This window comes from Lynx canadensis, chromosome D3 (assembly GCF_007474595.2).
Source record: "Lynx canadensis isolate LIC74 chromosome D3, mLynCan4.pri.v2, whole genome shotgun sequence".
NCBI classification, from domain to species: Eukaryota; Metazoa; Chordata; class Mammalia; order Carnivora; family Felidae; genus Lynx; species Lynx canadensis.
The window spans coordinates 31054165-31076127 of NC_044314.2; the positions used below are offsets into that span (position 1 = coordinate 31054165).

At 36.4% G+C, this 21963-nt stretch overlaps 1 protein-coding gene across 1 annotated transcript in view; it reads left to right on the forward strand.

Annotated features, from left to right (window-relative positions):
- The window catches only part of RIT2 (Ras like without CAAX 2), a 354435-nt gene extending 335525 nt beyond the window's left edge, over positions 1-18910 (forward strand). The window contains exon 3 of the mRNA XM_030335808.1: positions 18430-18910. Within this exon, the coding sequence (XP_030191668.1) occupies positions 18430-18657 (228 nt within the window). The 3' untranslated portion in view covers positions 18658-18910. The remainder of the gene's footprint in view (positions 1-18429) is intronic.
- The last annotated feature ends 3053 nt before the right edge of the window (positions 18911-21963 follow it).

Genomic DNA, 21963 nt, shown 5'->3' on the forward strand with positions numbered 1-21963 from the left:
AGGACATAAACCTGATATGTTTTTTTAATTGAAGTACAGTTGACAGTGTTACATTAGTAACAGTTTTACAACAGTATTTCAACAACCCTGTGCTATGCTCATAAGTGTAGCTACCATATGTCACCATTCAATGTCAGTATACAATACCATTGACTATATTCCCTATTCTGTACCTTTCATCCCCATGACTTATTCATTCCATATCTGGGAACCTATACCTTCTATTTCTCTTTACCCATTTTTCCCATCCACCCCTCTCCCCTCTGGCAGCCACGAGTTTGTTTTCTGTATTTATGGGTCTGTTTCTGCTTTTTTTTTTTTTTTAGATTCCACATTGAAGTGAAATCAAATGGTATTTGTCTTTCTTTGTCAGATTTAGCAGAATTCCCTCTAGGTCCATCCATGGTGTTGCAAATGGCAATATTTCATTCTTTTTTATGGCTCAGTTATAGTTCACTGTGTGTGTGCATACACTTCATTTGCTTTATCCAGTCATCTATCAGTGGACACAGGTTGCTTCTGTATCTCTTCTATTTTAAATTTTTTTTTCAACGTTTATTTATTTTTGGGACAGAGAGAGAGAGAGCATGAACGGGGGGGGGGGGGGCAGAGAGAGAGGGAGACACAGAATCGGAAACAGGCTGCAGGCTCTGAGCCATCAGCCCAGAGCCTGACGCGGGGCTCGAACTCACGGACCGTGGGATCGTGACCTGGCTGAAGTCGGACGCTTAACCGACTGCACCACCCAGGCGCCCCGTATCTCTTCTATTTTAAATAGCATTGCAATAAACACAGGAGTGCATGTCTTTTTGAATTCATGTTTTTGTTTCTTTGGGTAAATACCCCGTAGTAAAATTACTGGATCATAGAGTGTTGATATTGTTAATTTTTTAAGGAACTCCATACTGCTTTCCACAGTGGCAGTACCAATTTGCCTTCCCATTAATAGTGCCTGAAGGTTCCTTTTGCTCCACATCCTCACAAACGCTTGTCATTTTTTGTCCTTTTGATACTAGCCATTCTGACAGGTGTGATCTTATATATGGTCTTGGTTTGCATTTCCATGATGATTAGTGATGTTGAGCATCTTTTTATGTCTGTTGGCCATTTTGTAGGTCTTCTTTGGAGAAATGTCTATTCAGGTCTTCTACTCATTTTTTGGATGTTGAGTTGTATAAATTCTTCATGTATTTTGGATAATAATCCTTTACTGAATATATCATTTGTAAATATCTTCTCCCATCCGGTAGGGTGCCTTATTTTAAGACTGTGCATCCTTCTCCCACTTTTCTGCTTCAGCCCCATTCTATCTTTCTTTAATCTTCTGCAAGTGTTTTCCTGAATAATCTACACCTAATGGTAAACTGAAGGACAAACATAAGAAAGTAACTAGAATCAGACCCTTAAGATAGGTGACTTGCATATTTTTCTGGGAAAAATAGAAAGGCTGAAAATAAAGAACAGAGTGGGGACGACTCACGTGGCAGGACTGAAACAAGTACTGAAGAGGACAGAACCCAGAGCCCAGATGGGACAGAATCTGTGACTTCTCTTCATTTGAGCCTGGAAAAGTAAGATAATACATATAATGACACAAGTGAGTTTGTAGGTGCTAGTCTTGAATGTTATACTCTTTATTTTTGGATACTTTTATTTTCTCATTGAGGTGAAGTTAAAGGGCAAGAATATCTGCTGAAAATGAGAACTGAAGGTTTTGAAGAACTAAATGAGGAATATAAAAGGGCACTAGCTAATGATAAATAAAATGATTGACAAAGACATTGATGGTTTTGCTAAAATTGAAAACTAAATTTATAGTAGTGCCAATAAGCATAAGCTTATAAATTTTTCAAAGAAAAAATGCCAGCTCCCTAGAATACTTGTTCAGTGTTATGTTCTGTAGATCCCAGAGTTAGAACTTGTATCAAACTTACTTTGTTCAGGTTCATTCTTCTTTACAAGGCATACCTTTTCTGAATATAATCCAAAAGAATACCTATGTTGACAACGAACATGAAAAAACCCTGATACCCCTAGCTTTCCTTTGGACCACATCACAGTCATCTACCACTGTGTTCCTTAGACCCCCTCATTCAAAAAGGATCATGACGCAACCCTCTTTTTTTTCCCCCTGCTCAGAGATTCTGCAGTGCGCATGTCTTATAGAGAGAGTATATGTAATAGAGCATTTGTGGCACTCAAAACCTTTAGCAGTTCAAATGAGATTTGGGCTTTTGAGCTTTCTAGTTAATTCATGGAGAGTTTTTCTGTAAAAATAGGTTTCTTCTTCCTTGGTTGCCTTTCGATCCATTTATTCACCCATTTCTTCAAGGAAGAGATATAAAGATGGTTACTGACCTTGGTTCATGTGCAGAACAGTGAGGTTTTTGTCCCACTTGCTGGGAAAGCAATTTTCCTTGCCCTCATGGTCTTTTTCTGCAGGAGATCCACACTTTACACACCTAAACAATTTATTGCTTAATTATAATTGTTATATGTGTTATAATACATAAGCTCCTTCCATTTTTACCTAATATAAATTTATTAATGTAATGAATTAACTATTGAAATATTTTTTGACACTTAAGCTCTCCAGGTACTCTTTAAAGTATGGGAAAACCATTCATCTAATATACATCAAATACAGACATTTACTTATTTGTGCAAATATATGAAATATCTTTGGGCATGGACATACATATATGTATACTTAAACTTACATATTCTGGCATATATATTTCATATACTGCCTAACTTTATTGATTTATAATTTTAACAAGATATTTTAAAAGTAAAGTCCTTAGGAGCAAAATTCAAAGAAGCAGCCAGATATTGCTGTTAGCAAAATATTTAGCATTAACTTTCTCTTTTTTCCCTTCTTAGTAACTACTGGCTGCCATGGCAACCTTCCCCCCACCCCCACCCCCCCAACATACCAGGGCTTCCTGGATGAAAAGCACAAGGCCTTGGAGATTTCAAATGTCTCTTGTACAAAGCAGTCTAAACCCTTTACCCTAGAGCCATTACCATCCTGCGCCTCAGAAGGACTGGCTACACCATTTAATTATGTCCTGCTTTTCTCTCTATTCAATCAATATCTCTCCAGAACAGCAAGAGAGAGAAAACCTTTTACATGTCTTTGCACAGAGTAGGCACTCAAGAAACAGGCTTTTTAAAAATCACTTGATGGTTTTCAAGCAAATTTCATATGAATCTATAAATTAGGCATTTAAGCTCACTAGTTTGTTCTGAGAGTGCTGCTCTTCATTCTCTGCCTTCTTCTTCATGCTTTGGTTTAAACCACATTAACTGCAGATGATCCAACAAAAGCACCATTATCACCTCTGCCTTAGGCCATTGTTAGTGCTTCCATCTGAGACTATTTCCAGTTCCCCCCAAACACCCAACCCCCTCCAACCTAGGTAATTGCTGCTTGTCATTCAGGCTTCCTACAAAGATATCCTCCCTGAGGATATTCTACCTGAGAACCAACCACTAATAAGGGTCTGGGCACTACTTACAAATGTCACCATAGTGCTCTGTGCTTGCCCCTGTCATGGCACTGATTATAGTGATTTGAAATTTCCTTTATATTTTCCTATTGCTCCAAAAACTAGCACCTCTATTTAATGTAACCCCAGCACTGCCTATTGCCAGGCATCCAATAGTGTCATTTCTAAGTGCTGGCCACTGTGCTGGAGCCAGGTACAGCAGTGAACAAGACTGACAAAAATTCCTGTTATAACAAAGCTTACACTGTACTGGAAGAAGACAGAACATAAACACAGGAATAAATTAGTAAGATGATTTCTGAGGGTAATTAAGTGCCAAGAAAACAATAAGGTAGAACAATGGAACAGAATCACTGGCAATGTACAGAATATTTTGTAGAGAATATAGTTAGGCAAAGTGTCTCAGTGGAGGTGATATTTAAGCTGGGGCACGACTGATGAGAAGAAAACAGACACAGAAAGTATAGGGAGGAGCACAAAAATGTGCAAAGGCCAGAATTTGCAGTGGGCATGCAAGGAAGTTTGTTTCAGGGCTGGTCTGAGCATGTTCTGGAGGGGCAGGGATTCTTGAACAACTTCTGTGGGAACCGGGCCAACTGGGCCAATGTTCACTACCTAACTTGCTTACACCAAGCTCTGCCCCTCCTCACTTCAGCAGATCTACCCTTTCTAGTCACTTTTGCCTTGGTCCTTGCACTGGGGAGATCCACTCTCCCAGAAGACTAGTGCAAACCTTGACAACACCATTTCTCCCAAGTTGCACGTTTTTGCAGGGTCTGGGTCTCAGTAGGGGCAGGCTCTAAGAAGCCCACATGCACCTTGTTAAAATCATGTACCCGCCCATTTTGTTGCTTAAAGATCTGTCCAGCCCCAGTCCCAGTTGTGGCTGGAGGTCTCATTTTAGAAACAGACCTGTATACACCTTGTTAAACTGGGAACCCTACCCTGGTGAATGACCAAACACTACCCACAACAGCAGGGCACATGCAACACCCACATAAGATACCCCCCAACATGCCAGGTTCTGGTGAACAGGAACACTGCATTGTAGGGAACTAGAGGACTTCTTCATAAGGCCATCATTTTCAAAAGCAGGAGACATAGCTGACTTTATTAACATAGAGTTAGACAAAATCAGGAGACAGAGGAATATGTCCCACATGAAGGAATAGGCCAAAACCACAGCAAAAGAAGTAAATAAACCAGAGAAAAGTAATATGTCTGATAAAGAATCTAAAGTAATGATCATAAAGATACTCACTGACCTTGAGAAAACCATGTAGGACATCAGCAAGACCCCTATAGAGATAAAAAAAAAAAAAACAATCAGAGATGAAGAACACAATAAATGAAAAATACATTAGATAGAATAAATAGCAAGCTAGAGAAAGCAGAGGAACAAATTAGTGACCTAGAAAACAGAGTAATGGAAAGTAATCAAAGTGAGCAGGTCAGAGAAAAAAAATGCCAAATAAGAATAGACTTAGGGAACTCCATCAAGCATAGTAAGATTTGCATTATAGGGATCCCAGCAGGAGAAGAGAGAGAAAAGAGTTGTAGAGAATTTATAAGAAGAAATAATAGCTGAAAAGTTCCCTAATCTGGGGAAGAAAACAGATATCCAGATCCAGATTCCCTCAACAAAATCAACCTAAGGAGGTTCACACCAAGACACATGGTAATTAAAATGGCAAAAAAATACTGACAGAGAATTTTGAAAGCATCAAAAAAAGACCATTACATACAATGGAAACCCCAGAAAGCTACCAGCTGATTTTTCAGTAGAAACTGAAAATGGATAAAATGGATTAAAAAAAAAAAAAGGACCCATCCATATGCTGTCTACAAGGGAATCACTTCAGACCTAAAGACATGCAAATAGATGTCAAAAGAAAACTGGGGTAACACTACTTATATCACAAAAAATAGACTTTAAAACAAAGATTGTAACAAAAGACAAAACAATCCAACAAGAAAATATAACAATTATAAATATTTATGCACCCAAATACTTAAAGCAGCTGAAGAGAAACATAAAGGAACTAATTGGTAGTACTACAATAATGGTGAGGGGCTTTAATTCCCCACTTACATTGATAGACAGATCATTAAAACAGAAAATCAACAAGGAAACAGTGGCTTTCAATGACACATGGGACCAGATGGATTTAACAGACTTATAACATTCCATCCTAAAACAACAGAATATACATTCTTTTCTCACAGAAAACATTCTCCAGGATAGATCACATATTAGGCTGCAAAACAATTCTCAACAAATTTGAAGAGACTGAAGTCATACCATCCATCTTTTCTGATCACAACACTATGACACTAGGACTCCACCAGAAGAAAAAAAATCTGGAAAGACCATAAATATATAGAGGTTAAAAAACATGCTACTAAACAATGAATGGGTCAATGTGGAAATCAAATTGGAATAAAAAAATGCATGGAGACAAATGAAAATGAAAACAACAGTCCAAAATCTTTAGGATACAACAAAAGTGGTTTTAAGAGGAAAGTTTATAGCAATACTGGTCACCTCAAGAAGCAGAAAAATCTTGAACCTACCTATACCTAAAGGAGCTAGAAGAAGAGCAAACAAAACCCAAAACTAGCAGAAGGAAGGACATAATAAAGATTAGAGCAGAAATAAATGATAGAGAAAACTAAAAACAAAACAAAACAAAACAAAAAAAGCAATAGAACACATCAATGAAACCAGGACCTGGTTCTTGGGAAAAGAACAGCAAAATTGATAAACCTCTACCAAGACTCATCAAAAACAAACAAAAAGCACAGAAGGACTCAAAAAAAAAAAAATGAAGGAGAAGTAGCAACTGACACCATAGAAATACAACTGTAAAATAATATGAAAAAATATATGCCAACCTAGAAGAAATGGATAAATTCCTAGAAACATATAACCTACCAGAAGCAGGAAGAAGCAGAAAATTTGAGCAGACTGATTAGCAGCAATGAAATTGAATCAGTAATTTAAAAACTCCCAACAGATTGATGCCCATGACCAGATGGCTTCACAGGTAATTCTACCAAACATTTAAAGCAGAGTTAATACCTATTCTTCTCAAGCTATTCCAAAAAATTTAAAAGGAAAGAAAACTCCCAAATTCATTCTATGAGGCCAGCATTACCCTCATACTAACACCAGATAAAGATACTAAAAAAAGAGAGAACTATAGGTCAATATCCCTGATGAACATAGATGCAGAAATCCTCAATAATAGCAAACTGAATACAACAATATATTAAATAAATCATTCATCATGATCAAGTGAGATTTATTCCTCGGATGTAAGTTTGGTTCAGTATTTGCATATTAAAAAAATAATACATCAATAGGAGAAAGGATAAAAATGATATGATCATTTCAATGGATGGACAAAAAGCATTTGACAAAGTACAACATTCATTCATGATTAAAAAAAAAACCCTCAACAGTGTAGGTTTGGAGAGAATATACCTCAACAAAATAAAGACCATATATAAAAAACCCACAGGTAAGTTCATACCCAATGAGAGAAAGCTCTTAGCTTTCCCCTAAGGTCAGGAATAAGACAAGGATGTCCACTCTCACCACTTTTATTCAACAGTACTGGAAGTCCTAGGCAGAACAATTAGACAACATAAAGAAAACGCATTCAAATTGGTAAGGAAGAAATAAAATTTCCACTATTTGCAGATGACAAGATACTCTATATAGAAAACCTGAAAGACGCCACCATAAAACTACTAGAATTGATAAATGGATTCAGTAAATTTGCAGGATACAAAAATCCATGTACAGAAATATGTTACATTTCTGTATACCAGTAATAAAAAGCTACAGAAAGAGAAAATAAAGCAATCTCATTTACAATTGCACCAAAAATAATAAAATACCTAAACATAAACTTTACCAAGGAGGTGAATGACCTGTATTCTGAAATTATAAAATATTGATGAAAGAAATTGAAGACAACACAATGGATTGGAAGAACAAATACTGTTAAAATGTCTATACTACCGAAAGCAATCCACACATTTAATGAAATCCCTATCAAAAAGCCAATAGCATTTTTCACAGAACAAGAACAAACAAACCTAAAATTTGTATGGAACCACAAAAGACCCCAAAGAGCCAAAGCACAATTCCAAATTTCATTATATTAGAAAGCTGTAGTAATCAAACAGTATGGTACTGGCACAAAAATAGACATATAGATCAATGGAACAGAATAAAAAGCTGAGAAATAAATCCATAATTGTATGGTCAATCTTTGACAAAGGAAGCAAGAATATGCAATGGGAAAAAGATATTCTCTTCCACAAATGGTGTTGGGGAAAACTGGCCAGCAACATGCAAAAGAATGAAATTGGACCACTTTCTTATACCACACCCAAAAATAAGTTTGAAATGTGTTAAAGATCTAAATCTGAGACCTGAAACCACAAAAATCCTAGAAGAGAACACAGGTAGTAATTTCTCTGACATTAGCTGCAGCAATGTTTTTCTAGATATGTATCCTAAGGCAAGAGAAATAAAAGCAAAAATAAACTTTTGGGACTACATTAAAATAAAAGCTTCTGCACAGTGAAGGAAACAACCAACAAAATAAAAGACAACCTACTGAACAGGGGAAGATATTTACAAATGACATACCTAATAAAGGGTTAGTATTTATGATATGTGAGGAACTGATACAGCTCAACACCCAAAAAACAAAAATGGCAGAAGAGATAAACACGCATTTCTCCAAAGAAGACATCCAGATGACCAACTCATGAAAACATGCTCAATATCACTCATCATCAGTAAAATGCATATCAAAACTACAAATGGCTTTTACTAATCACTTGTCAGAATGGCTAAAATAAAAAACTCAGGAAACAACAAGTGTTGGAGACGATGTAAAGAAAAAGCCCTTGGGCACTGTTGGTGGGAATGCAAACTGGTACAACCACAATGGAAAGCAGTATGGAGGTTCCTTAAAAAATTAAAAATAGAACTACCCTATAATCCAGTAATCACACTACTGGGTATTTACCCAAAGAATACCAAAACACTCATTTGAAGGGATATATACACCCCTATGTTTATTGCAGCTTTATAATTGCCAAACAATGGAAGCAGCCCACGTGTCCATTGACTGATGAATGGATAAAGAAGAGGTGGTGTGTGTGTGTGTGTGTGTGTATGGAATGGAATATTGCTCAGCCATAAAAAAGGAATTAAATCTTGCCATTTGCAATGACATGGATGGATCTAGAGAGTATAATACTAAGTGAAATTGTGAAATTTATCAAAGACCAATACCATATTATTTCACTCCTATGTGGAATTTAAGAAATCAAACATATGACCAAAAAAAAAAAAAAAAGAGAGAGAGAGAGACAAACCAAGAAATAGACTCTTCACTATAGAAGACAACTGATGACTATCAGAGGGGATATGGGTGGGGGGTGGGTGAAATAGATTAAAGGGATTAAGAGTACACCTGATGAAAACTAATATATGGAACTGTTGAATCACTATATTATACACCTGAAATTAATATAGCACTGTACGTTACACTGTAATGAAAATTAGAAAGAATGAGTTTCTCACATGTCAGTGATTGCAGCTGAAGGTGGGAAATTCTTCCTGGTGCTTTGCTTTGTTTTGGTTTTCCCTGCAAAGAGTCTGAGATGACATATATGCACTTACATTCATTCATTCATTCATTCATTATGAAATTTATTGTCAAATTGGTTTCCATACAACACCCAGTGCTCATCCCAACAGGTGCCCTCCTCAATGCCCATCACCCACTTTCCCCTCCCTCCCACCCCCCAATAACCCTCGGTTTATTCTTAATTTTTAAGAGTCTCTTATGATTTGGCTCCCTCCCTCCCTCCCTCCTTTTTTTTCCCCTTCCCCTCCCCCATGGTCCTCTGTTAAGTTTCTCAGGATCCACATAAGAGTGAAAACATATGGTATCTGTCTTTCTCTGTATGACTTATTTCACTTAGCACAACACTCTCCACTTCCATCCACGTTGCTACAAAAGGCCATATTTCATTCTTTCTCATTGCCAAGTAGTATTCCACTGTATATATAAACCACAACTTCTTTATTCATTCATCAGCTGATGGCCATTTAGGCTCTTTCAAGCTGTTACAAAAAATAGAAAAGGAGGGAAAACTTCCAGACTCATTCTATGAAGCCAGCATTACTTTGATTCCCAAACCCTACAGAGATCCAGCAAAAAAAGAGAACTACAGGCCAATATCCCTGATGAATATGGATGCAAAAATTCTCAACAAGATACTAGCAAATCGAATGCAACAGCATATAAAAAAAGAATTACTCACCATGATAAAGTGGATTCCTTCCTGGGCTGCAGGGCTGGTTCAACATTCGCAAATCAATCAACGTGATACATCACATTAATAAAAGAAAAGATAAGAACCATATGATCTTGTCAATCGATGCAGAAAAGGCCTTTGACAAAATTCAGCAACGTTTCTTAATAAAAACCCTCGAGAAAGTCGGGATAGAAGGAACATACTTAAAGATCATAAAAGCCATTTATGAAAAGCCCACAGCTAACATCATCCTCAATGGGGAAAAACTGAGAGCTTTTTCCCTGAGATCAGGAACACGACAGGGATGTCCACTCTCACTGCTGTTGTTGAACATAATGTTGGAAGTTCTAGCATCAGCAATCAGACAACAAAAGGAAATCAAAGGCATCAAAATTGGCAAAGATGAAGTCAAGCTTTCACTTTTTGCAGATGACATGATATTATACATGGCAAATCTGATAGACTCCACCAAAAGTCTGCTAGAACTGATACGTGAGTTCAGCAAAGTCATAGGATACAAAATTAATGTACAGAAATCAGTTGCATTCTTATATACTAGTAATGAAGCAACAGAAAGACAAATAAAGAAACTGATCCCATTCACAATTGCACCAAGAATCATAAAATACCTAGGAATAAAGCTAACCAAAGATGTAAAAGATCTGTATGCTGAAAACTATAGAAAGCTTATGAAGGAAATTGAAGAAGATACAAAGAAATGGAAAAACATTCCATGCTCATGGATTGGAAGAATAAATATTGTCAAAATGTCAGTACTACCCAAAGTAATCTACACATTCATTGCAATCCCAATCAAAATTGCACTTACCTTTAAATGGAAGATAGGTGCAAAAAAAAAAAAATAACATGCAGATTAAAAAAGCAAATTAAAAGTACTTTCATTAGAGCTGGTCAAGGAAACTGGTGAGGCTACTCATTGTTAAAACTGATCAAAATCACCTATACAGCTAAACAAAATGAAAACTGAACAAGCGAATTTTGGGCAACTTTTCCTTCTTATTTTCTTATTTACAAATAAGATGTTTTGGTCCCAAATTTTCCAGGAAACTCCTTCCTGTTACACTGATGATGTGAGATCTGTAATGAAAATTATTATCTTCATGGGTAACAATGAATTGAAACACAGACAGAAAGATATTAAAAAATGTAAACAAATCCCAAAGAGATATAGTTCAGTAGGCTGAACCACAAAGATATTACGCTTGTAAAGCTTCTCTTGGAAGAGCCAGACCCATTCTAATGCCAATCTCTCCTCATTCAAGGTTAGCAAATATAGCAAAGCAGTATCAGAATTTCCTCCTGGGTTATTAAGAATTATATAGCTGACTAGACCACCACCATTACCTTGAGTACCTTTACAATAAAGCACAATGAAGCTCCTAAAGTCAGCAGATTGTTGGGACTCAAACTCTAATTGACCAGCATGCTTGCCACTTCCCACTGGCAGCTGGGCCCACAACTAGAACAGGCTGTGATCACCATCATGCCCCAGTGGTCTCTTCAATCCCCCATGCAGCTGTGGCTGTGCTCTAATGCCTCCTTGGGAAGATAGGAAATGGCATTTCAGGGAGTACCTGGTGCATTATACAGTGATCTTCTTCAGTGAAAAAGGTCACATATATTAAAAAGATGGTTCCCATGGGTTATTGAAATTTTCTATTACTTGTATAAAACATTTTTCTTTATTCCCTTTTTTTCTACCAGTGCTTTCTAAAGCCTCTGGGTGGCACATTTAATCACAAACTTGCCTTGCAATTGAGGGGCATGGTGGTACAAAGGGATCTGCATCAATTGTTACTTCCCCAACCCCCCAATAACCTTTCTACATTTATTTTTCCCTATGTTTCTGTATTTAGCATTTTCTTTCTCTGTAAATGCAATACAAAATGTTCTATGCTATTTGTAATTTAAGAATCATCTCAAGTTATAAAACCTCAGATCAGAATAATCAATTTCATATATGTGGAATACTGGCAGAGGAAATTGGAAAGACACCATGAGAAATAACAAGGATTGGAAACAATACTTGATGGACAAGAGTAAAACTTGATGGGTGTTTTAATCAGGTGTGTGACCTTAAACATTGCTTAACCCTTCATGGGCCTGAAACTCTTCATTTGGGAAATAAAAACTCTTAACTTGCTTCTAACACTGTGCTTCTTCCTTGGCAGTTACTGTATGGCATGGATGAATATTTATCATTTAAAAATCTTTTATTTAGGGGTGCCTTGTAAGCTCAGTCGGTTGAGCATCTGACTCTTGATTTCAGCTCAGGTCATGATCCCAGGTTCATGAGATTGAGCCCCGTGGTAGGCTCTGTTCTGAACACAGAGCCTGCTTGGGATTCTCTCTCTCCATCTTCCCCCCTCCCCTGCTCACAAACATGCACATTCTCTTTACCCAATTAAATAAACATTACTTAAAATTTATATAGATAAGATATAAAACATTGGAAGAATATGTTACATATCCTGGTTTTGAAGCCTAATATAGAAGCTGTTATTTCTTATTATGTTACTCGGGTTCTGAACCACTAAAAACCATTAGTGGACTAAAAATTATTCCTGGTGATACTGTTGAAATATTTATAGCCTTTAAACAGACCAAAATTACTAAGCATAAAGCCCAGAATCTGTAAAAATAAATGTGTTTTGGACTTATTTTCTTCTTACGTGTTTGGATTCATGTTCTTCCATTGAATCTATAGTATATTGATTCCAATATCTGATATAGGGATGACTAATGATGGTTTGTCAATATTTTTTTTTTTAAATTTTTTTTTTCAATGTTTATTTATTTTTAGGACAGAGAGAGACAGAGCATGAACGGGGGAGGGGCAGAGAGAGAGGGAGACACAGAATCAGAAACAGGCTCCAGGCTCTGAGCCATCAGCCCAGAGCCTGACGCGGGGCTCGAACTCACGGACCGCGAGATCGTGACCTGGCTGAAGTCGGACGCTTAACCGACTGCGCCACCCAGGCGCCCCGATGGTTTGTCAATATTGATGTGAGATCAAATGTATTGAAATGTTGGAATTTTACAGTATGTTTTCACTTTAACATTTTTCTTAAAAATAAAAACTTTAGGTGAATTTTTTAATGAATTATAAATAGATAAAATATTTACTAAGTTTAACTTCCTTTTGGATTTCATTATAACGAATGTGAAAATTAATGAGTTGTAACATGGAATTAATATTCTGATAATGAATCTAAGAATATACACTACTACATTTCATGCTTTGAAATAGCCTGTTCATGATTACTGTGTTACTTACCAAAGGAAGGAATAGCTACAGAGTCAAATATACCTCAACTGGCTACAATAATATAATAAGCAGTTATGTCATCTATCATTTACTTATACATTTTCAATACAAATCTATGGATGGGATTTTTCTATTTTTTTCATATTAAGATTATTACATTGGACTTTTAACTGAATTTTGATGTTTCCAATGATGTGTGATAGTTACAGTTTTGTAATTAGGAAACATTTCATAAATGTGTTTGTATAAAAATATTTTTCAAATATGTAAGAAAAAAATATACAGATTTAAAGACTTTAACCCTCTTCTACTCTTTCCAAAGAAAAATTATCTTTGCTAGAAGAAATAATATCCATACATAAAATATAATCCAAAATGATGATAACTCAATGGTAGGGTATCATTGAATGAATCTTTACTTCCCCCACTGATTTGGAATGCTACCCAATGCTATATCAAGCTCCTATATATTTTATAATCTTGTTTCTAGACTCTCCATCACATTGTATTGGTCTGTCTAGCCCTTAATAACCCACTACCTGAACTGCTACAGATTTACAGATATCTGTAGTAGGATGAATCCAACATTGTTATTGTTCTTCTCTCTGCCTCCTTACTAGAATTCAAGTATTTTCTTTCCTATTTTTACCTTTATTCTTTCCTATGAATTTTACTATCTCTGTGTAACATTCAAATCCTGAAATCTTTTGAAACTTAGAATGTATTTTTTATTGAAATTAAAACATTACTTTGAGATGATTTATAATCTTTGTGATATTGAACCTTCCCACTAGAAACATAAGTCCATAATGTTATCTGACTTCAGAAACTAAAATAAACAGGTTTTAATGTAGTTTGCAAAATCTGATCAGACCTAATTCATTTTGTGACTAACCAGGATCTGATGTGATCTGAGTCTTCAATATATCCTGTTTACTGTGAATGTTAAAATATTTAGCTATAGAAATATTACTGTACTTGAGGAAATGGTGATGCCCCAAATTCAGAGGGGGACTTATTATATAGTACATTTGTTTGAGTTTTTCACTAATGTACCATACAGAAAACATACACAAATTATAAGTATACACTTTGTAAATTATCACAAAGTGAACTCACCTTAAACCACCAAAGGAACTACATATTATCTCCTAACACTAAAGAATAGTTTTCTTGTGTTTCAATTTTCTAAAAGTATAATTGTGTACCATATTAATGTAACAAGAGGAGAAATTGGATGTGGGGTATATGGGAACTATCTGTACTTTGTCACATTTCTCAAAAACATTTCATAGATTTGATTTCTGTCACTAAACACTATTGTGTAAGATTTATAGAAGTTTTATATAGCAATTTCATTCATGTGCATTGAACAGTATTCCATTCTATTAATGCACAACAAATTATCAAATTCACTTATAACACTTGTGTTGCTTTTAGTTTTTTTTTTGTTATTTGTGATAATGCTGATATGTACATTTTTATAGAAGTTGTTTGGTAAGTATATCCATACATAGTCACTGAAGAAGGTTTCTGGTCACAGAGACTTAATTGTGGAAAGGTCTTAATTACATATTTAATTCCTCATATAAGGTATAGAGGATAATAGAGATTTTCTGTTTCTTCTTGTGTAAGTTCTGGTACATTTTGTTTTAGGAATTTGTCCATCTAACTTGTCAGATTTCTTGACACAAATATAACATTCCCTAATTACTTTCTTTAAGATTGCAGGATCTGTAGTGATGTCCACCTTGTCATTCTTTTTTTTTTTTTTTTAAGTTTAAGGGGGAGAGTGTGCATGTGAGTGGGGCTATGGCAGGGAGCAAAAAAACCCAAGCAGGCTCCACACCGTCAGCACAGAGCCCTACATAAGGCTCGAACTCCGGAAACATGAGATCATGACCTGAACCAGAATTGTGAGTTGGACTCTTAACCAAAGGAGCCACCAGATGCCCCTCTCCTTTGTCATTTTTAATACTGTTTACTTGTACCCCTTTTCCACCTTTAAGCTGTCTTGCCTGGGGTCTATCAATTTAACACCTTTGGACTTAGAAAATAATCATGCAGTGGAAAAGACTACTTCATTGGTTTCTGTCTTTATCATTCCTTCCCCTGGCTTCCTTTCAGTTTAATTTCCTGATTTTTATGGTAACTTGTTGAGGTTGCTTTTGATCATGAAATTTGAGCGTTTCCACTTTTCTAAAACATGGATGTAGTGCTATAAACATCATTCTGAACACAGCATTAGATATCCCACAAGTAGTGATGTGATTTTCATGTAATAGCTTTTTTGACTCAGTGACTATTTAGAATTCTATTTTACAAAAGTATTTGGGGATTTCTTTTTTTAAAAATTAATTTATAGCTTATTCCATTTGTTTAGGAATATACAATGACTTTGATTCTTTGCAGTGTTTTGAGACTTTATAGCTTAGCATGTAGTCAATATCTATAAATGCTTCAGGTTCATTTGAAGAAAATGAAGTTTTCAGTTGTTGGGTAGAGCAGCTTATATGTAAATTATATAAAGTGTGGTGTTTTGTTCAAACTTTCTACATCCTTACTTATCTACATATTCTTTCAATTGCTGAGGGAGAACAGTTAAAATTTTTAGTTCTGTGCACGCACAAAATGAGGCTGTGACTTTTAGTACAAACAAATGTAAAATATCATCATGATAGATTCATCTTTTAAAGTAATAACTTTTATCTATTTTGTCTGATATCAATATAAAATCTTTTTGTATTAATTTCCATTCAAATTTCACTGTATATCTTTACATTCAAAGTGTTTCAACTGCAAGTGTTAAAAAAAAGATTGTCAGACCAACTTTTTTTTAAAACTAGATAGGGTGCTGCATTTACATATAAATGGTTTTGGTAGATTCTATTTCTTTACAATTCTTTGTGAGCTGAGTATACATCCTGCTTCATTGACTTCAGGTTTCTCCATTTGTCTTTTGACCTCTGGGATGTAGGTAATTGCCCACTGCTCTGTCATGGAAACATCATATCCCAGATAAGATGTGCTCTTTGGGCCTGAGTTTTAGAACAAGAAGACAAGAGAGACAAACCAGATCCCAAACCACAGCCTGGAGCTGACTGTCACAGTCTACCCTCCAGCTGCTAATAAGCAGTGAGAGCAAGAAACACTTTTGCAAGCTACAGAGATTTTGAGAGGCTGTTTTTGTATATATATAGCCTAATGAAACCTGATTAATTTTAGAAAATCATACCATAATGTGGTGTTGCTATAGAAAACACATAAAATATGTGTCCATTAACTTCTGAGTTAGGAAAACGATTAAAGGACTCTGAAAAACAAATAGCATCTATGCACTGTCAAAACATTTGGTAAGACTGTCACCTATGATTCCTTGGAAATCAGACAAGTTAATATATGACTTTGTCTAATTGCTGGTAAGAAAGAATCTTAATAACTTTAGTTGGTTGGTTTTAGCTGTGTTTCTTGAGTTACTAGAAGATAGAAATGAGCTCGAAAAAGGATTGGGGTGTTGGCCAGCAGGAATGAAAGCCCTTGGTGAGGTTGATATTTCACAGACCAGAAAGGACCTGGCTTTGAAATCAAACCTGTTTTTATATACCAACTCAACCATTCATTAGCAGTATGACATGGTATATCAGTTAAGAAAAAGTGGCTTATGCTCTGGTTACAAACAACTCCAAAATGTCATCAGCTTAAAAGAACAAAGTTCCTTAGTTAAGTCTGGTGAATATATCCACCCTGGTGAACCAGGAGCACTATTTCCCCTTATCCTTGTCATAGTTCCTCAGGTGTCCAGGCTGATGGAGTCTCTAGTTCACCATATACTTCCATTTGGCAGGAAACATGAACATATAAATATATAGACATGTGAGTAACTTTAACAAATAGATCAATAAAGGGGCACCTAAGTGGCTCAGTCAGTTGAGCATCTGACTTTGGCTCAGGTCATGATCTCATGGCTCGTGAGTTCAAGGCCCGTGTCAGGCTCTGTGCTGACAGCTCACAGCCTGGAGCCTGCTTCACATTCTGTCTCTCTCCCTCTCTCTGCCCCTCCCCAAATCATGTTCTCTTTCTTTCTCTCTCAAAAAGTAAATAAAATAATAATAATAAATAAATAGATCAGTATGGGCATAGAGGTCATCAAAACATATTGAGTCAAGGCAGCCTTATTCCTGCTTTCTTCAAGCCAATGTGAATAATCTGGTAGAGCTTCATGGGAGTGCTAACATTTGGCCAGAATTATTAGCACACAGCTACAGTGACCTATAATCCCCTGTTTAAATTTATTTTTTTTAATGTTTATTTATTTTTGAGAGATACAGAATGCAAGTGGGTTAGGGGCAGAGAGAGAGGGAGATGCAGAAGCAGGCTCCAGGCTCTGAGCTGTCAGCACAGAGCCTGACATGGGGCTCGAACTCACGAGCTGTGAGATCATGACCTGAGCTGAAGTCGGACGTTCAACCGACTGAGCCACCTAGACACCCCTATAATCCCCTGTTTAAATATTTGCCCATCACTTATGTTTGAATCTTAATTCACAGTTATTAAATCCAGGTATTTTTATTAATCATCCTTTCTTCTCTAATCTCTCTAATGGTGATTTAGGTGCTGTGTCTGAGACATTAAAGAGATGATAAGGCATAGTTCTTGATCTCACTCAGTTTATAATCTCTAGAGGACCCACTGCAGTAACATGCACCACAGCATGGATTAGTACCACAGAACTTGTAAAGCTCTAACCATGCTCTGAGGGGTTGGCCAGAGACTTATCTCATAATAAGTGATGTTTTGCTTTTGTTTTCTTTTGCCAGAAGATTGTTTTTAAAGTTCACAGCAACGTCAGCTTGGCTTATTCTTAACTGAAACCTCTCGACCATAACAGTGGTTACAGAGTTTTAAATATGTACTCAGCATATATGATGCACCTTTTATAGAGAATGTCACTAACAAAAAGCCTTGAGGTAGATGTGATTATCCTACATTACAAATGAGAAAACTGAGACCAAAAGGTAAAAGAAATTTATCCGAATTTGCAAAACTCAAATGCAGGAGAGATGAAACTTGGAAACCCAGCAGTTTTATTTGAAAGCCATGGTTTGGGCCATGGTGCTTTGGTACCTTTTACTGAAATCTGGAGAATTGATTTTTAGTAAGTTCTAATCAATTTCCCTTTTACAGATTCTGATTTCTCATTTGTTCTTCAGGTTTAGAAAGTTTTTGATCCAAGCATTCCTCCCTTCTTCTTTTTAATATTATTTATTTTTTCCTTAGGTATCTACAGAAGAAGGCTTGAGTCTGGCCAGGGAATATAACTGTGCTTTTTTTGAGACTTCTGCAGCCCTCAGATTCTGCATTGATGACGCCTTTCACGGTCTAGTGAGGGAAATCCGCAAGAAAGAGTCCATGCCATCCTTGATGGAAAAGAAACTGAAGAGAAAAGACAGCCTATGGAAGAAGTTAAAAGGCTCATTGAAGAAGAAGAAAGAAAGCACGACATGATATCCTTGCTTCTAACTCCCTTATTCTCTTTCTGAATTTTATCAGTTGGACAATTCCATGTGTTGCATTTGGCTTCAATATTTTCTGTCTCTCTCTCTCCTTCTCTTTAAATATCTGCCTATAGGTAAAAGCAAGATCTGCATAACTGTACCTCTTGAGATAGTTTTGTTTTGCCCTTAACAGTTGGATGGATTTTGTCAATCAGCTGGATATGCTGTTTAAGTTTTTACAATATATTACTAAATAAAATTGACATTCCAATTGCCTCATTTCCCTTTAAAGAGTCTAGCTTCATTTGGTATGCTGTCTGGTTATAGAGGAAATTCAAAATTGCAGACAGAATGATAAAAGGCTCAGGGGATCTGCCTTTGCCTGATAAGACTCTGATTGTTTGCATTTCAGGAATCTCAGTAAATAATGAAGAAGCTCAGGAAACAATTCAGAGCAGGAGTCTGCAGCCTCATTTTTCCTTAACTGTAGAAGGCTAGGTGCTTTTTAGTGAAGATAAACCTTAGTGGAATTATTAATAATAGGAACCAGTGGTGGCTTGTTGGAGGGCTGAAAGGAAATATCCCAGCTCTGCCCTGTTAGGCTTTGGCAAAATTATCACAGTAAAGTCACTGAGCTGTGGCAAAAGGATATTTTCCTTGTAGCCAGAAGAGAGGCTAATAGGAACTTGGTGGTTCAAATATTCATAAAAAGACACACTGTTCCCTCTCAGTGGGAGTCCCTCTTAGGACTGCTTCACCTACAGGGCAAGAGGCTTTTTGACCCAGAGACCCTATATTATCATGGGCTTAATTTCCCATCTCTTCTTACTTGAACCATGAAACACTACCAGTTAGAGGATTCTTTTTCTTACTTGTTTACAATGGATCATCAAGCAAAATGAAATTGTCTATTCACTCATTGATCCCACTGTGTAATTTGGTTTATTCCAATTAAAGCTTAGAAAGTACCTAACTTGAACAGTTCTGAATGTTTAACAGACAACTGTTATTTAACAGCTAAACATGGGTTGGAATCCATCCAACCAATCTTCATAGGATGAAGGGTACACATACAGCATTCAAACACATATTTTTTTTTAATTCACAATGCCCCTAGCATTTGTTAATCTCTGAAAATGCAGGAATGACTCAAGGTAGCTTAACATATAGTGGGAAAACTCACTTGGCTGAAGAATAGTTGGATTACACGTTATTAGGTAAGAAGACGCATTTCATATAGTAACATAGTTAACTGGAAGGAATTTAGAGATCATAATTTTTCAACTGGCACACTAAAATTTCACCTTTAGTAGTGTACTTGTGGGTCCTTTTATTGCTTGGAGCCAAGGCTTTTGTCGAAACCACATGGACTTCATTGCTCTTGCTCCTATGCCCAGGGATCAAGGCACCAGGCATGCGATTAACTGCTGCCAACTCCCCTCCTTTGGTTTTTCCTCAACCCTCATATTCCATGGTGTAGGATACAAATTAATCAATTTTTTTCCTATTCCATAGTGTCCTGAAACCAATTCCACTATATCTTTTCATTCTCAGGCATTCATAATTAGGGGAAAAAACACATTTTAAAAAAGAACACATGGAGATGATATAAAGATATTCCTAGAGAACTGGTTGCTTCCTCCTTTTCTTGGTCCTGAATGTTTAATACTCTGTTTCTGTCTTGTTAAAAATGGTTTAGTACATTCTTTGCCTTCTGTACATTCTTCTCCCTTTGCAGCCCCTGATCGCCAGAATTTTTCCAAGCCTGAGAAGACCCTGTGAATACTATATTCCACCAGACTCTTCTGTTTGCTAGAAGATGCAATCTAGGAAACATAGTACTTGGCACTTAGTTTTAGATGATGAAACTATATCTTTGAAAACCTGATTACTGCCCAGTCTATGAATACTAATAGTATTTGGTGCATTTCCTAACATGACGGAGTCTTTGTAAGTTTTATTACTGTAAGCTCCACTGCCTTTGGCTCTAGAATTTTGTATCTCTTTTATTCCTTCACTTTCTTTATACTCCTTGAGTGCTGATAAATAATTTATATAGTTTAGAAATTTTTAGTGAGGTTTAGATTGGGTAACATTTGCCAGGTCTAACCATTTCACTCTATGGAAGGAAGAAGATCTGTAAATTATCACCCAGGGCTGCATGAATTTGAGATAGTTATCACAAGCAGAGATTGAGGCAGACTTCAAACATTCATTTAAACCATTCTTCCTTCTTTCTTCTGGAAGACTGGGCAGAAGGAAATGTTCCAGAAGAATAAAACCTAGATATTTCTGCCCAAGGTCTATTGATTCACACTCTCCTGGCATAAGACCAAAATGTCAGAATCTTGTTTTTGATCATTATCCCTGAAAACTTCCAACTGGAACTAGAAAATCTAAGTCAATCTCAAAAGCTCAGAGAAGAAAACCACAAACTACACATGCCTACATTGCCAAGGAAGGGTCAAGAAACTCTTGAAAATAATCATCTGTATCCATTGTAGATGAATGTGTAATCACCAACACATTTTACCAAATAGTAAAAGCCTACTATGCACTAAGCACTTTTATAGATAGCACACTCACGTATATATGGTGTGTGTAAGTGCGTGTTTAATGAGGCACTTAGGAAATCCTAAATACAGTTTTCTGTCCTCTAGAAATGTATCATGTATCTATTTCTAGGTGTTTTTCATTAACATATCTTGTAGGTCCCCGTGATAAAATAATTTCTCAGATCAGCTATAAGAGCAGTCTAAAATATTATATTTTGTGTTTAGTTGAGCTTGGGAGCTTCTATAGAAAATGCCAGTGAGGAAAAAAACATGGGCACTTGGGCCAAACATTACACACATCACATTCAGATGTGCAAGGAACAAATAGCTGCTTATTTCTAACTCATCTGTTCTTTCTCAAGAGCCCCTGACTAATGGGTAGTTGGGCGGGGGGTGGGGGTGGGTGGGAAGGGGGGGGTTAGAGGGCACTAAATTTTAGTTCAGTGCAGTAATTTAATGCTAATATGGGGCAATCATTTAAGAAATATCTCTAAGTAATACAACCTCTGCCTTGTGTACTTAGGTCAGTGTTTTATCAAATTTTTGCCCTGTTTATTCTCCTTTATCAAACTGCATCTGTATATAAGGGAAAGGTGTGGTTTATGGGACCTGGTGGCAGTAGAGTTCCCTCCTCATCTTCTAAGTCCCACAGTACCCTTTGCATCCTCTTTAATCTTTTTAAGCAAGGGTCTGCCAACAAATTGGAAAACTTAGAAGAAATGGATAAATTCCTAGAAGCATAACCTACCAAAACTAAAGCA